The sequence below is a fragment of the Coregonus clupeaformis genome, chromosome 36 (genome assembly GCF_020615455.1).
Source record: "Coregonus clupeaformis isolate EN_2021a chromosome 36, ASM2061545v1, whole genome shotgun sequence".
Lineage (NCBI taxonomy): Eukaryota > Metazoa > Chordata > Actinopteri > Salmoniformes > Salmonidae > Coregonus > Coregonus clupeaformis.
Genome location: NC_059227.1, coordinates 7,498,333 through 7,513,408, shown reverse-complemented (window position 1 = coordinate 7,513,408; position 15,076 = coordinate 7,498,333). Strand labels below are relative to the sequence as shown.

Sequence of the window (15,076 nt, the reverse complement as noted above, 5' to 3'; positions counted from 1 at the left end):
TATGAGCTTGGTTGTACCGTTGTTGCTCAGGTCCTATTGCATGAAGATAGGGGTTGAACAAGAAGTTGGTCTGTGCATACCCAGTCACCAAGTATGATTCCACTATGTTGTCCTCTTTCAAGCTGAGCACACAGAAGAGTTTAGGAAAATCCTTGAGTCTTGAGTTGCACCTTTCCAACGGGCAACAATGTTGGAGTCTTGGAGAACTGCAAATTGGGAGTGCCCACACTTTGCACATTTATTGAGAACCAGTTTTTACGATTCCTGTACTCCTCAGCATCTGCTGTACAGGGAGACTTGATGGGAATAGAACATCCATCTGTACAGCCAATGACTCCAGGGAAGCTTCCATATTCATAGAACTCTACCTTGTAGTTTGCTTGGGCAGCAGCATCAAGGCACTTGATGCACACTGAACAAAAATATATAAAACGCAACATGTAAAGTGTTGGTCCCATGTTTCATGAGCTGAAATAAAAGATCCCAGAAATGTTCCATATGCACAAAAAGCTTATTTCTCTCAATTTGTTCACACACATTTTCATTTACATCCCTGTTAGTGAGCATTTCTCCTTTGCCAAAATACTCCATCTACCTGACAGGTGTGACATACCAAGAAGCTGTGTGATCATTACACAGGTGCACCTTGTGCTGGGGACAAAAGGCAGCTCTAAAATGAGCAGTTTCGCAACAACACAATGCCACAAATGTCTCCATTTTTTTAGGGTGTGTGCAATTAGCATGCTGACTGCAGGACCGTCCACCAGAGCTGTTGCCAGAGAACTGAATGTTCATCTCTCTACCATAAGCCACCTGCAATGTTGTTTTAGAGAATTTGGCAGTACGTCCAACCGGCCTCACAACTGCAGACCACGTGTATGGCGTTGTGTGGGCGAGCGGTTTGGTGATGTCAACGCTGTGAACAGAGTGCCGCATTGTGGCGGTGGGGTTCTGGTATGGGCAGGCATAAACTACGGAACAACGAACACAATTGCTATGATTAACTTAATCTGTGTCCACGAAACCACCCCTTAAGAGCCTAGTGCCAGATGGAGTGCAAGTATTTTCACAGGCAGTTGCAAGACCATATAATACTAATGGTTGTTACACATTCTACAACTATTTTAGTATTCCATTTTTCATTCTCACATTGCCTAATGTCCAAAACGGGGTTACGGTGAATTTACTAGGCGCAATTTTACTGCTGGAGACCATAACATTACCACCTGAACTGTAAACTACAGTAGTAGCCATTTTATGCCACTATGCCCATAATCATCATATTGGCGTAATAACTACAGACTTGGAAGAGGAAACGGCACCAGTCCAAGTCATGGTCAGCTTTGCCCCTATATTCAGTACGCCACTACCGGATCTCCCCCCCTGGCAACCATGAAAACACCTGAAACGGATTAACTTCAGAAACAACACAATCTATATGTGGCAAACATTCTTTAATTGATTGGAGAAGCAAAATACATGAGTAAACAAATTCAGTGCATTTAGCGCTCTAGTATAAACTACAAAATAAACTCTCCACCCATATACAAACATCAATCCATCTAGCGAGCTTGATAACACAGGCGCAAAGTAAATAGAATCATCTAGAAAAGCTGGAAGGTAGTGGGAGGGGTGGAGGCATGCAAAATTGATGTTCCAAAACTCCGGTAGGTGGAGGCTTGTTTTGTTTCTAGATGGCGTCGATGTCAAGGTCGTCTTCTTCCTCCGCAGGCTTCTCTGGTTTCACAGTCTCCACTTTCAGCTCTCGGGCAGAGGATGAGTAGACCACCTGGGGGGAGCGAAGTGGAGTGAGGGAAATGTTAATTAGGTGAAATTAAGACACTCCGGTGCCACTCATTTCTCACCAGGAGCTTCAGTAGTATGCACAATAAACAGAATGGTTAGATAGAAATGTACGGAGCAGAACAGACGGTGCTCTGTCATGCAGAGTAGGGCATCGTGTCAGCTCTTCACATTTCTATCTGAATAGGTCCATGGAGAGCTGAAAGCTTGTGACAGTGATCATTTGCATTTCAATGCAATAACACCAAACCAATGTCTATATGTGTATGACGGGAATGACTGTCTTCAGGTAAAATCAGTGGCAGCAATAACTAATTACCTCCAAGTTATCTTCATCTTCCTCCTCATCTGCCCCGCTGCCCTCGCTCTCCTCTTCTGCCTCCTTCAGCCACTTGATGAAGGGCGCAGCCTTGGCATGGATCTCTTTGGCCAACTCCTTGGACACGTACTTCTTGGACACCTGACACACAGAGTTGATGTGTTAAAGGTAGGATGGGGGAGTCTCAACAGGTTCTAGTGTAGGTTACTGCCTTTAGTCAGTTTAATATGTCAAATATCTTGGATGAGGCATGTCTAAAAATACATTCTCTCAAAATAGTTTTATCCTGTCATCTCAGTTACAACCCTTTAACCCTGTTGATGTCCATCCCAGTTACCTTCTCTGCCCAGGCCAGGATGACGTCCTCCTCCAGCAGGTCGGCGTCGTACAGGTCTTTGAGGACGATGGGCACGCGGGGCAGCAGCTGGGTCTGGTGTAGCTTCACCAGACACTCAAAGCCCCCCAGGAGGTACTTCTGGGCCTTCTTGTTGTTGTGGGTAAACTAGACACCAGAGAGCATCATAAAAAAAATAAAATAATGGAAGGTGAAGATTGAGTAAAATCCAACAGCAGGTTTATAGCTGTATCTATTGCCACAATGAATTTTGTTGACGTTATGCCAAACAATTAGTGTGACAACACTGACCCTCATTACAAATTTGAGTTATGGCGCAGAGATAAGGTATTAAGGAGCCAGAACAGTCACACAGTAAAGCTAAGAGGGACTCACTCTGAGGAAGTGGCGTTTGTACTTCTTGATCTGGTCACGGATGTTCTCGTCCATCAGCAGCTCTGTCAGGATCAGCGGGGCAGTGTCCTTCACGTCCAGACGCTCCGCCTCCGCCAGGATCTCTTTATCCGAGGAGTCGACGGCACCGTCCTCCTTCTTTTGCTGTGGAGGGAGCGATGGAGTGAGCCACCAAGAGACGACATCTCACTCTCAAACAGTTGTGATGACATCTTGATTTGGCTTCCCCCTCATTTTCTTTATTCATCCTTATACAATTGATAGATTAAAATCTTTTTTTTTTTTTTTAGCAACATAGACCTGTCCAAAGGCAGCAACAATGTAGTTACATACCATGGTGCATCTGCACTCTGCTTAGCGCAGGTTTATTTCCTTGTGGAGTCTATCAAACCCATTTGGATACATCTATACATTAATGTAAGCAAGCAATAAGCAAAGCAGTATGTTATGGCGTTGAAAAGGCCCAGGCAAAACAGATATTGACAAAATACCTAGACGTAGCGAACAATCTTTGGGAGGAGAATAGTCTAGAGTTTAGAGGTGGAACACAAGAGAAGTGACAAGACTTGGGTGAGTGAGGCATCCCGTCACCTCCATAACACCCCTAAGGTCACTACTGTGACCACAGTAAATGGAATCAGTATAACGAGAGCGGAGGTGAATCTGAACTACGGAGGTGGGGGTTGTTTCTGTGCAAGGACCGAGTCTTCATATATGCAATTGAGCAATAAGCAAGGCAGAGCATGTTAGTGAGTTGACAGGGCCCAGGCAGAGCGTGTTAGTGAGTTGACAGGGCCCAGGCAGAGCGTGTTAGTGAGTTGACAGGGCCCAGGAAGTGAGTTATGGAGTTGACAAGGTCCATGCAAAACAGAAATGGGGTTGTTTCTGGACAGGGTCCGGAGTCTGACCTTGACAAAGTTGTAGAAGAGGTTGACCCTCTCCTCCAGGGGTTTCTCCAGGTCCTCGCTGAGGGTCAGGTTCTTAGCGTGCGCGCTGATCTCCTCCATCCGGCGCTGCTGGGCCTCCTCGGTCGTCTCCTCCGCCCAGTCCTGGTCATCATCGTCACCGTCCTAGAGCAAATCCATTACATTTCAGTTTTACAGTGCTTTTGAAAATAAGACAATCAGCGCTACACAGTGAAAACTATTCCCATAAGGCTGTATGCTATAGAGAAACAAGATCCAGGAGATAGAATGGAGACTGGTTGCGTTTAATTCCAGAAAGCTGTCCATTCACTCCCCCTCATGGATCAGAGACAACTGGGTAAATCTAAGAAATGTCTCTACCTAGATTCTGCCATATTTCACCTATCAGATCTGTGAAGGATGATACAGAAACTTAGCCATGAAGTCAACGTTTCGGCAAGTAGGCCTCTCAAGACCAGTCTACAGGTCAAGGTAACCCAAGCGCAACGTCGGTCAAACGCCCCTCAAGTTTCTGGCAATGCTTTTTTGACCGGGGTCTGGCTGGCACTGGGTGGATGAAGTGCTAGTACTCACCACAGCGTCGGGGGCGTCTATGTCATTGTGGTTGGCGGCTTCTCCGTCACTGGAGCCGTTCTCCTTGTCCTTCTTCTTGCTCTTCTTCTCCTTCTTCTTGGCAGACCCAGTGTCCTCTGTTCACAGACAGAGATGAGGGAAGTTAGGACAGACCACCTGACATTACACTCTCTCTCAATCATTTCTTGATTCCTTGTGTTTGTGTTTTGTGTTTCTTTGGTGTAGTAAATTGAACAACAACAAAAACGAGAGCCTCGGATGATTTGAGGCAGTGCTAAGAAACTGCTAGTAGAACAGATGCCACGGCAGATGCTGCTCTCTGAGGGTACGGCAACGCTCACTGCTGCTCATCTTTGACTCATGACGATGACTCATGTTTCAGCAGCAAAATACCACCCAACATGACTCATCTAGTGCCTTAAGAAGTTGTTTGTGACCCACAAGACAAACAAATCACATGTCTAGTAACAAAATAATGGCTGTGTTCACGTGTGCTTTAAAATTAAGCATATTGTACGGCTGGGGTTGTTTTTAAACCCACATTGAAAAAGCCTCAGCCTGAACAACCCCGTAAAGTACATTCTGAAATTCCCTGACTTTCCAATAAATGACATGAATGGAATTTCCAGAATGGTAGTGCTAGAAAGCATGCATGTCTGACAAAGCGGAGTTCCTGAAAGCACTAAATAAAAGTGAGTGTTTTTTTCAAAGAGTCGTGCCTTCCGTCTGACTGCATTGGAAGACGTTTTAGAAATCCCCTGCTTTTCTCAGGCATTCCCAGAGAATGCCTAAAAGTTGTTCATCACCGTGTGAATAAGGTCTGGCTCACCTGGTGGGTTCCTGAGGATGAATGTGCAGAGCTTGTGTCGCGTGTCCAGCATGCCTCTGTAGCCGCAGGCCTTGCAGGAGTTCCCGATGGTTTGTTTCTTGGCGTTGATGTGCTGAAGAACAGAGAAGAAAAAAAAAATGTATCTTCAGTATGGTCTTATTAGTACTCAAGTCTCATATCTTACGCGGTAGGCAAAGCAACTAGCTACGCAAAATGGCAATCCTGTGTAGTTGGGTAGCAAAAATACGCAGACGTGTGCATCCCCGCAATTATACAGTGCCTTCGGAAAGTAATCAGACCCCTAGACTTTTTCCACTGTTAGGTTACAGCCTTATTCTAAAATTGATTAACTATTTGTTTACCCTCATTAATCTACACAATAACAAAGCGAAAACAGGTTAATAAATGTATTAAAAATAAAAAACAGAAATACCTTATTTACATAAGTATTCAGGCCCTTTGCTATGAGACTCGAAGTTGAGCTCAGGTGCATCCTGTTTCCATTGATCATTCTAGAGATGTTTCTACAACTTGACTGGAGTCCACCTGTGGTAAATTCAATTGATTGGACATGATTTGGAAAGGCACACCTGTCTATGTAAAGTCCCACAGTTGACAGTGCACGTCAGAGCAAAAACCAAGCCATGAGGCCGAAGGAACTGTCCGTAGAGCTCCGAGACAGGATTGTGTCGAGGCACAGATCGGAGGAAGGGTACCAAAATATTTCTGCAGCATTGAAGGTCTAAGAACAGTGGCCTCCATCATTCTTAAATGGAAGAAGCTTGGAACCACCAAGACTCTTCCTAGAGCTGGCCGCTCGGCCAAACTGAGCAATCGGGGGAGGAGGGCCTTGGTCAGGGAGGTGACCAAGAACCCGATGGTCACTGACAGAGCTTCGAGAGTTCCTCTGTGGAGATTGGAGTACCTTCCAGAACAACAAACATCTCTGCAGCACTCCACCATTCAGGCCTTTATGATAGTGGCCAGACGGAAGCCATTCCTCAGTAAATGGCACGAGCCTGCTTGGAGTTTGCCAAAAGGCACCTAAAGACTCTGACCATGAGAAACAAGATTCTCTGGTCTGATGAAACCAAGATTGAACTCTTTGGAATGAATGCCAAGCATCACGTCTGGAGCAAACCTAGCACCATCCATACAATCAAGCGTGGTGGTGGCAGCATCATGATGTGGGGATGTTCTTCAGCGGCAGGGACTGGGAGACTAGTCAGGATCAAGGGAAAGATGAAAACCTGCTTCAGAGTGCTCAGGACCTCAGACTGTGGCAAAGGTTCACCCTCCAACAGGACAAGGACACGAAGCACACAGCAAAGAAAATGCAGGAGTGGCTTCGGGACAAGTCTCTGAATGTCCTTGAGGGGCCCAGCCAGAGCCCGGACTTGAACCTGATCGAACATCTCTGGAGAGACCTGAAAATAGCTGTGCAGCAACGCTCCCCATCCAACCTGACAGAGCTTGAGAGGATCTGCAGAGAAGAATGGGAGAAACTCCCCAAATACAGATGTGCCAAGCTTGTAGCGTCCTACCCAAGAAGACTCCAGGCTGTAATCGCTGCAAAAGGTGCTTCAACAAAGTACTGAGTAAAGGGTCTGAATACTTATGTAAATGTATTTATTTTTTTATAAATTCGCAAAAAAACCTAAACCTGTTTTTGCTTTGTCATTATGGAGTAGTGTGTAGATAGAGGGGGAAAAAAAGTTTATCAATTTTAGAATAAGGCTGTAACGTAACAAAATGTGGAAAAAGTCAAGGGGTCTGAATACTTTCTGAAGGCACTGTAAACACGACCAGTACGCAGGATGGCCAGTTTGAGAAGCTAATCGCGTTCTTGCTGTAAACACCTTTGTGACCCAATATTCTGTTTAATATCATCCCCTAAAATGAATGGTGCTCAAGTACCCTTGCTCTATGGGCCAGCTTCACAGACCTAGATTAAGCATGGCCTGTGAAGAAAAAGTAAGCTCAATGCAGAGTCTTGGCTTAATCTAGGTCTATGCAACCACCCCATAATATAGCAAGATACGTTTTTCTGACTTGATCATTGACGGACAGTGACACATGCATTTTTCTAGACAGTGTAATACAGTATGATGCCTTGGATGCTTGAGGGCAAGGCCTACTGTAGGAATCCAATGAATAATGCAAGCCGTTCGTTCCTGTTCTCAATATAGACTGCATATTCATCACTCCATTCCAATGGGACGCGACCGGTTTGCGACAGATGTATGAATAAGCCCAGTGTGGCCAGGAAAGATGTGCATGGATCTTGTCTGTTCATGATTGGTTTAGGGGGATGGAGACTTCACTAGTCTCATTATTCTTTCTCTCTCTCTCTCTCTCTCTCTCTCTCTCTCTCGCTCTCTCTCTCTCTCAACATCTGAACCTAATCGAGCATCTGACGCAAGATTTTATTTCTAGGTTTTCGAGGTTGAATCCAAGTTTAACTGACCTATTCTTTACATTTCCATTGGGAACGTTTCGTAACCTTGCACTCAGGGGCCCTGGTTAACAAGCACCTTGCCTCTGCCCCATGGCGGAGGTGCCAGCAGGCTCCATGGCGGAGGTGACAGCAGGCCCCAGACTGACTGCAGCATCCTGAGCCCCACGGAAGGATCATGTGACACCTCCAGGAGCGCTGCCTGGATCTCCGTAGTGCAGGGGAAGCGGGGCCGAACAAACGCACCGCCGCAGCGAAGGAGAGCCACTGTTTTTCTATCACTTTATATCAAAAAGAACAGGGCCATCCATAGACAGACGCTATACTAGTCATACTAATTCTATGGGCTGATCCTCTACGCAGATAATAAAACATCTTGTAAGATATGAATCTATCAAACACCACTTATTGCAAGGTTTAGAACCTGACATCAATACATTGGATTTCTATTCAGCTCTGACATAAGAACCCCTCCCAACTAAACAGTGTCGGCCAGCCCCAGTTAACCACCGAAAGCTGTGGAATGAGTCACTGTGCACATTCCATTCGGTCATTTGTAATAGCACTGGAGTTCTCTCGGAAAGCGTCCGCGCATTGACTCGTGATGCGGGCCCTGCCTAGATATGCCTCGCCGCAGAACAGAATCCCCCTGGCTGTGCGGACCGGTGACAGCGCTGACCTAATTACAATAGAAACATGCCCGTCAGCGAAAACATAGCACAGAGGGGTGTGGTTGGGGGGGGGACCATCGAGTTCATCCCTCCCTCCCTGTACAGACAATACAACGTGCCAGAGGACACCAAGTCCAGCAGACAAGGCTGTTTGGATGAAAAACAAAGCAAACACCAAATGGGAAGCTCCAGCATGTGACCCTGGATTTGCAAAACAGTGGATTTCGTATCTAAAGGGAGGCCGGTCGGTCCTGGTTGGATATAGGAAATGAGTACCGTCACAAGCCAAAATGGAGAGATAGTGAAGAACTGGTGTCCCACCCCACCTTTCTTTTATTTGATCCTTCCATAGCAGAGGGTGGGTCAAAGTTCAGTTTCAATTAGACCTTTTCCAGGATCTGACAAATGTTGGAACAGAAAAATTAAAAGCTTTCCGGACTATTTACCAGGTCGGTTTCGGGATTGTCACATTCGGGACACAGCACAAACTTCCGGATGAATCCGTCCAGCATGTCTTGCAGCTTGTTCGCCTCGTGCGACCCGTTGACGATGAAGCGGTCGTTCTTGGCGTCGAACTGGGTCTGGGCACCCAACTCACAACCAAAGAATTTGGTGGGATCTGGACAGAGAGAACAAGAAGCAAATATGTTTCAGTTTACATTCAGATAAAAGCCTTCCCATCCTCATCATAGGTTTGAGAGAGTTGAGCTTATTGTATTTTGTGCTGATATTCATAGCCTCACTCGTTACTACAGATGAAAGGGGGTTCCACCATATTGTCAAAGTCAAAATGAGTCCACATCATCAGTTGTGTAGATATGGCTATATTCCACAATCCAAAATGAATGGAAAAGATAAGCAGCATATAACTTCCAGATTTGCTGTGCTCATCTTTTCCATCCATTTTGAGTTGAGGCATTGGCCTATGCCCAATCTACACAACTCACGTTGTGGGATGCGGACTCATCTTGATGTCAGACTACTTTTGAGGTCTGAAAACATCCGACAAACTTTAATTTTGGAGTGCAATGTCCCCTTTTAACCTATCGTTACAGATGACTGGGCACAATGGAGGGAACAGAGAGGCATTTACAAGTACTAACAACTATTCCAAACTGTTCACAACCTTGTGAAATTGGCATCTATCTAGTGGGTCAGACCAGTGCCCAAAAGGCTGGGGCGCGTTCAGCAGGACAATGTTGTGGAAGGTTCAGATAGAGGCATGTTTATTTATAAACGGGCCATTTCTAACAGAATAAGGAATCATGTCTGCTCTATACATGGCATTTCTACCTGCAAAGTTGGACAACATTTGGCTCCTGAAGGTGTCCCTGGGAACGGAGGTGGTGGGGGTTATACTTACACGTGGGAGGCCTATTCAGAGACTTGGCAACGTCAGTCATGTTGACTATGACAGTCTTTATACCATTCCCCTTGCCTTCCACCTGGAGGATGAGACCAGAGAAACAAAGTTTGAGGACAACATCCTTCCAACTGGGTCACATTCTGACAGCGTAAATGCCTTTCAACTCACACCTCAACTCGGGGGGGGGGGGGTTGCAGACATTTAAGCACCACATTTAAGAAATCACATACAAATCGAAGCTTCTTCTAGTGAAAAGTATTTTTTGTAAAGGCTGGGAACATTTATTTCAGTGTCTTAAGAACATGTTTACCCTCAGACTATACGTGGACTTATTCCCTTGCCTCAAGCACTAAAATGGATTGGTTAGGTTTCCACCATATTGATTTCCTTTACATATTTTATTTCAGTTCTCAAGGAGGGAGACAAGGGAATGAAGCTTTGACTAGTTGCACTCTGGTCACTGACCAAACCCTCACGGCAACCACTACACTGTTAAAAAGGTAGGAATGTCCCCTAAACACAGGTCTAGGATCAGATCTTGTAGGGATGACTCCAGTCCACGGTGACCCGTACTCACCTTGGCGATTATACGGGGCATCTTGTAGCGGTAGAACTGATCCAACACGCTGCGGTTGACGTTGACGGACATGACGGCTGGCCGCGGGCTTTATCAGTACGATAGAAAGATCTTGGACTGCAAATTTTTGGTATCCTCTGTCTGGCGAAGATGGGATGACATAAACGACTGGAAGAGGGTTCGGGCTCGGACATGAAAAAGGTCTTGCCACTGAGGCTGTAAGCTCCGCGCCTGTAGGCTAAGTTCCCCCCACACAGGTTCCAACAGCTGCGCAACAGCTCTGAGAAGAGAGGGGAAGACTGTGTTGATCGAAGGAAGACATCACAGCAAAGAAAGAATATGTTAGTATGAAGTGTGAATGTACCCAGCTATCTTGTGTGAGACCGGTACAAGACATGAGTCCCTATGGGCTTCCCACCCTTGCACGCGGTCACTTATCTGTGGTTAACACCTGCCAAAACACATACCCCACGCATTTGCTAATATTAGGGCTGGGCGATATATCGAATTAATTCAAATGCATGTTTTTGCGAGATATTCCAAATGCCTGTATCGCAAGAATCCTGTTTTTATTTTATTTTATGACGGTTTAGGTCCGCTTGTTCTCATGTCTTTTTGGTCTTGTCTCCTTCGTGCCTTCCCATTTACACAAGATATCTGTATATAATGACGAGATGCTCATGTCTCCACCCTAACAATGAGAGTTGTTGTCCCAAAGGCAAGCGACAAACTCTTGCGTCGCATCTTCCTATCCACACACACACACACACCTCACAACAAAGATAAGATATCATCACTTCCACTCTGACAAGCGGTTTCCAACTCATTATTTGCATTTGAGGTGTGGTCCAACAGAAATCTGTCAAATGGACCCCGAAACACATGGAGACATTATTTTACTGTAATAGAGAAATGAACCTTTCTAACGATACTCGTCTGAACTCTTCAAATTGCCCGCAGAGCAGACACTTCAAAAACGGGAGTATCAATGAACATTGATTATGGAAAATGAACGTTCAGTTTGTCGCGTGTGGCATTGCAGTACCACGTACTACTAGCAGCATTTTAGCCAAAGACCGTTGTACTAGCTGTCTAGTCCGTGATTTATAAAATTTGCAATAAGCATAAAACACATTTATAAGGAACTGGCAAGTTCTTATGAGAAATAAGGTAGGCCAGTTGATTTCAACATCTAAACAAAATGGACAGGCTAGCATGCTGTTCAAACAGTTGGCGTTTATAACAGTTCTTCCTTGTTAGCTAGCAAATAGATCCAACTTGGCTACACTTGAAATATAAAGATTAGCTGGCTATTCACTAGCACGTGGGCTTGTGCTGAGACTGTTTATGAGACCAGTGTTCGTTTTATATAAATGCGCGCTACAAAAGTTAATCATTAGTTCTGGTTATATTAACAAAATGGGCGTTTAAATAGACAGAGTTGTGATTGCAAAATACCACGTTACACTATTTTGATAACAATTGTTGAAGGCTTATATCTAGCCTTGGTATAATTTCACAAGCCCTGAATTCATTTGATTATTGTTGACCGTTTGAAACGCAGTGAATTTGTCCTTTAATAGTACAACAAAGTTTATTTACAGAATTATATATATATATAATTAAATAAATAAATATATAGTGATTCGACCTTGAATTTGAAAAAGTATAGATAATTTTTAGGCCATATCACCCAGCCCTAGGTTATAAACCATCATATTGGATAGTACTGAAGTAGCCTTCTTTTTTTTCGTGAAAAGTACGAAGAGAGCTCATTTTCCAAACAGACCAATTACCATTTAAGTCCCTTCTCTTCCAAAAAAAGGAATTTGGCACACTTGGCAGGTTAAGTCACCACAATGTACAAGATAACATTTGGAAAGGAATAACTGGCCTACAAACAGTGGTCTCATATGGTTAGCTACGCCATTGTAGCTTGCTAACTATGTAACACTAACCATAGGAAAATGCACGCATGAGAACTATTCCCACATGTCATATGAATCATATAACGTATACCTAGTGCACTACAGTGGGTTTCAAGATAAACCTAACATGTTAATTCCATTATTGGCACGAAAATATAAAATTGCCAATATAGCTAAGAACATTATCAGTATTAAATCATCGCACATGTAACAGGTGAGAAGGGGGTTTGAGAAGCACACCAGGCCTCGATTGAGCAATGTGCTGCAGAGTGCGTCATACAGAGGAGCAGTACGCGAGGGGAGGAAGACGCCATCTTGGTCCACATAGGAGGCGCATTCACCATACAAACATCTTTGAAATAAATGCAATACCAACAGCCACACAGGGATTAAAGTATAATTGATGTTAAAATACCTTTCCCATCCGTCGCTCCTGTCGTCCGGGTACTCACCGTTTTCGCAAAACAAAGACATAAACACACCGCTGGTCGCCCAGAGACGCAATAAAGTGTTGTGTGGATGAGCAGTAACGTTAGGGTTGCAGTAAAGTGGAGACCGAGCGGCACTGCAACGGTGCCGAAAGAGTAGTCCGACCTTACGGTGGAGGGTACTAGAGCCCGCAGAGAAAACTCGAGACGCCCAAAAATGGGGTATCTGGAATAAACCAAAGGGACAAACAAATCAGTACAAAATGACAGCTGTCAGCTTGTGGTAATAGCTAGCTAGCATTAGCCAATGACTATGATAACATATGGAAGCCACAGAAAAGCTAGCTAACCTAGTTATAGTATTAGCCAACGTTGGCTTAAAAAGGTATACAAGTTGATCTGCTCTATACGTTTGAATAATTAGTTGAATATCCGCTGATTAGTGAACATAAATAATTAAAATCGGTCATCTAGCTAGCCACCTTGATCTTCAAACTTGCTTCGACTCACCTCCAGAACGTTCTCGCTAGGTCCTTGCAACGCCACTATAACGTAGCTAAGCGATGTGTCAATGTGCTGTCAATCTACCCGAGCTCCGCCACTACTCACGCCCATTTTATCGACGTCACTCAAATGGCAACTTCTTACTCGTTCATTTTGGTGCCAATCATTGTTTGCTGAATTGATGGGGGGAAAATATGAATGAAAAATGAGGACAATGTTCAGTTGGATGAGATCCCTACATTTTGAGGACCGGGTTTTTGCTGTTATGTGGTGCCTTTTCTGTCCCTAGGAAATATCAGTTCTTATTTAGTGTAAAATGTGGATTCCAAAAGGCTTTAAGTATAAGGTCAGGTGTCCTTTACCTTAAAAACACAAAAATATGTATCCTGAAAAGGAATTTTATGCATTTTTAACTCTTTTGTCAGTGGATGTAGGCGTTTTTGCCATGTCCCCAGGTGTTATTTATCAACTTCCACAAGAAATATAAGCCATAAAATAATCAAATGTTTAAAATCTTTCTTCATTATGTTATAGTCCTATTTAAAGTCTCTTTCATCAATAAAGTATTTTTTCATGATTATTGTATTTATTGTTATTATATTATTTAAGATTTTCACCTTGTAGGTTCCATCCTCTTAGGGTTATGCACCTAACAAATTGGAAAATTCACCCAAAATGTGTTTAAGTGCCTGAGCTTGACCAATATGTTTTTCTGAAAGTCAAACATCTCATTTTTCTGACAGAATACTCAATATATATATATATTTTTTAATGCAAAGGATTTGAAGTCCAAATGGCACTGCATATGTAGGAATGACCCAAACATTAAAATAGCCTTTGAAGGAATATATTTAGTAATGGGTTAACCATATATTGAATAACCAAATATTGAAAGGCTATTGAATAGCCTATGTGTATTTATATTATAGCTAACGTTGGTGGTATAACAAGACATTACCATTCATTCCTACAGCAATACTTTGGGAAAGAGCTAGCTTCGATGCAACCAAGAGTTTTTACAGTGTTTTTACATTGTGCTGGACTCTGCACAATGTAAAAACTCTGTAAAAACTCTCTTGGTTGCTTCAAAACTAGGAGAGAGCATGCACATGTTTTAAAGTATAACATACCAGAGAGTGCTTGCGTGGTGGATCAGTTATTTTCAAACTGTATGTAAACTGTAATACTTCTCTTTGTGGTGGAACGTATATAATGCCCAGTTGGCCTGGGCAGAGAGGGCTGCATACAGGCCGAAGGCTCTGGATGTGTATTCAACCACTGTAGTAAAAACAAAATACAGCTCTGGCAGGGTGTGAGGCCAGAGGACAGATTGCTAAAGCATGTGGAATGCTGATCTGAATAGAGTGGGGCACTGGCAGCCTTCCTGGATTACCTGTGGAATTATTGTTGGTGGTGGAGAGAGGAGGCTGAGGGGGAGTTGTTGTTGACCACTGAAATCTGGGGCAACCTAGTTCAACAGTGAGCGAAGCATTTAACCCTTACTGACCACCAAATTAAGATTATAGCCCCCCTCAAGTGTAGTGTATATAAGAATAATATTCTATGCTTCATAGTTACAATTAATCTTACTTATTTTTCAGGGTACAGTATACCCAAAGGCACAGTCCATACCACAACTTGTTTACTGAGTGTTGTGCTCAGTTGTGCCATTGTGCACTCCAACAAAATATTGCCTGTTCGACAACACGTTGACAGAATCGTCCGGTGGCCACTCCATCAAGTCAAGCATTTACACTGGGCCATCATGTGAGTTTAATTGAAATGTCAGACTGTTCCACAATCCACAGTGGTTGGGTTCAGCAACTTCACTGAAAAGCCAACTGGGGTCATTCATTTGATTGTATGCTGCTGCTGGCTCTATGAAAAAGCTGACTTAACTACTTTTAAAAACGTGCCAGACCTACAGTTCATCTACTCTATGCCAATCA

General features: G+C 43.9%; 1 protein-coding gene across 4 annotated transcripts; it reads right to left on the bottom strand.

The window, feature by feature from the left end:
* Positions 1-1,437: 1,437 nt before the first annotated feature.
* On the bottom strand, positions 1,438-13,236 carry LOC121552840 (eukaryotic translation initiation factor 5). 4 transcript variants are annotated; one of them, XM_041865907.2, is made up of 12 exons: positions 13,134-13,236; positions 12,611-12,849; positions 10,268-10,566; positions 9,688-9,769; positions 8,771-8,943; positions 5,199-5,310; positions 4,370-4,485; positions 3,779-3,940; positions 2,853-3,014; positions 2,460-2,624; positions 2,123-2,263; positions 1,438-1,789 (listed from the first exon to the last, which is right to left on the bottom strand). In XM_041865907.2, exons 3-12 carry the CDS (start codon positions 10,337-10,339, stop codon positions 1,691-1,693), a joined length of 1,284 nt encoding a protein of 427 aa, XP_041721841.1. In that variant the 5' UTR covers positions 10,340-10,566; positions 12,611-12,849; positions 13,134-13,236; the 3' UTR covers positions 1,438-1,690. The 4 variants fall into 4 exon arrangements, with proteins under 4 accessions (XP_041721841.1, XP_041721839.1, XP_041721842.1 ...); XM_041865905.2 differs by having other exon boundaries at positions 10,268-10,547; XM_041865908.2 differs by having other exon boundaries at positions 10,268-10,547; positions 12,648-12,849.
* Between the last annotated feature and the right edge of the window lie 1,840 nt (positions 13,237-15,076).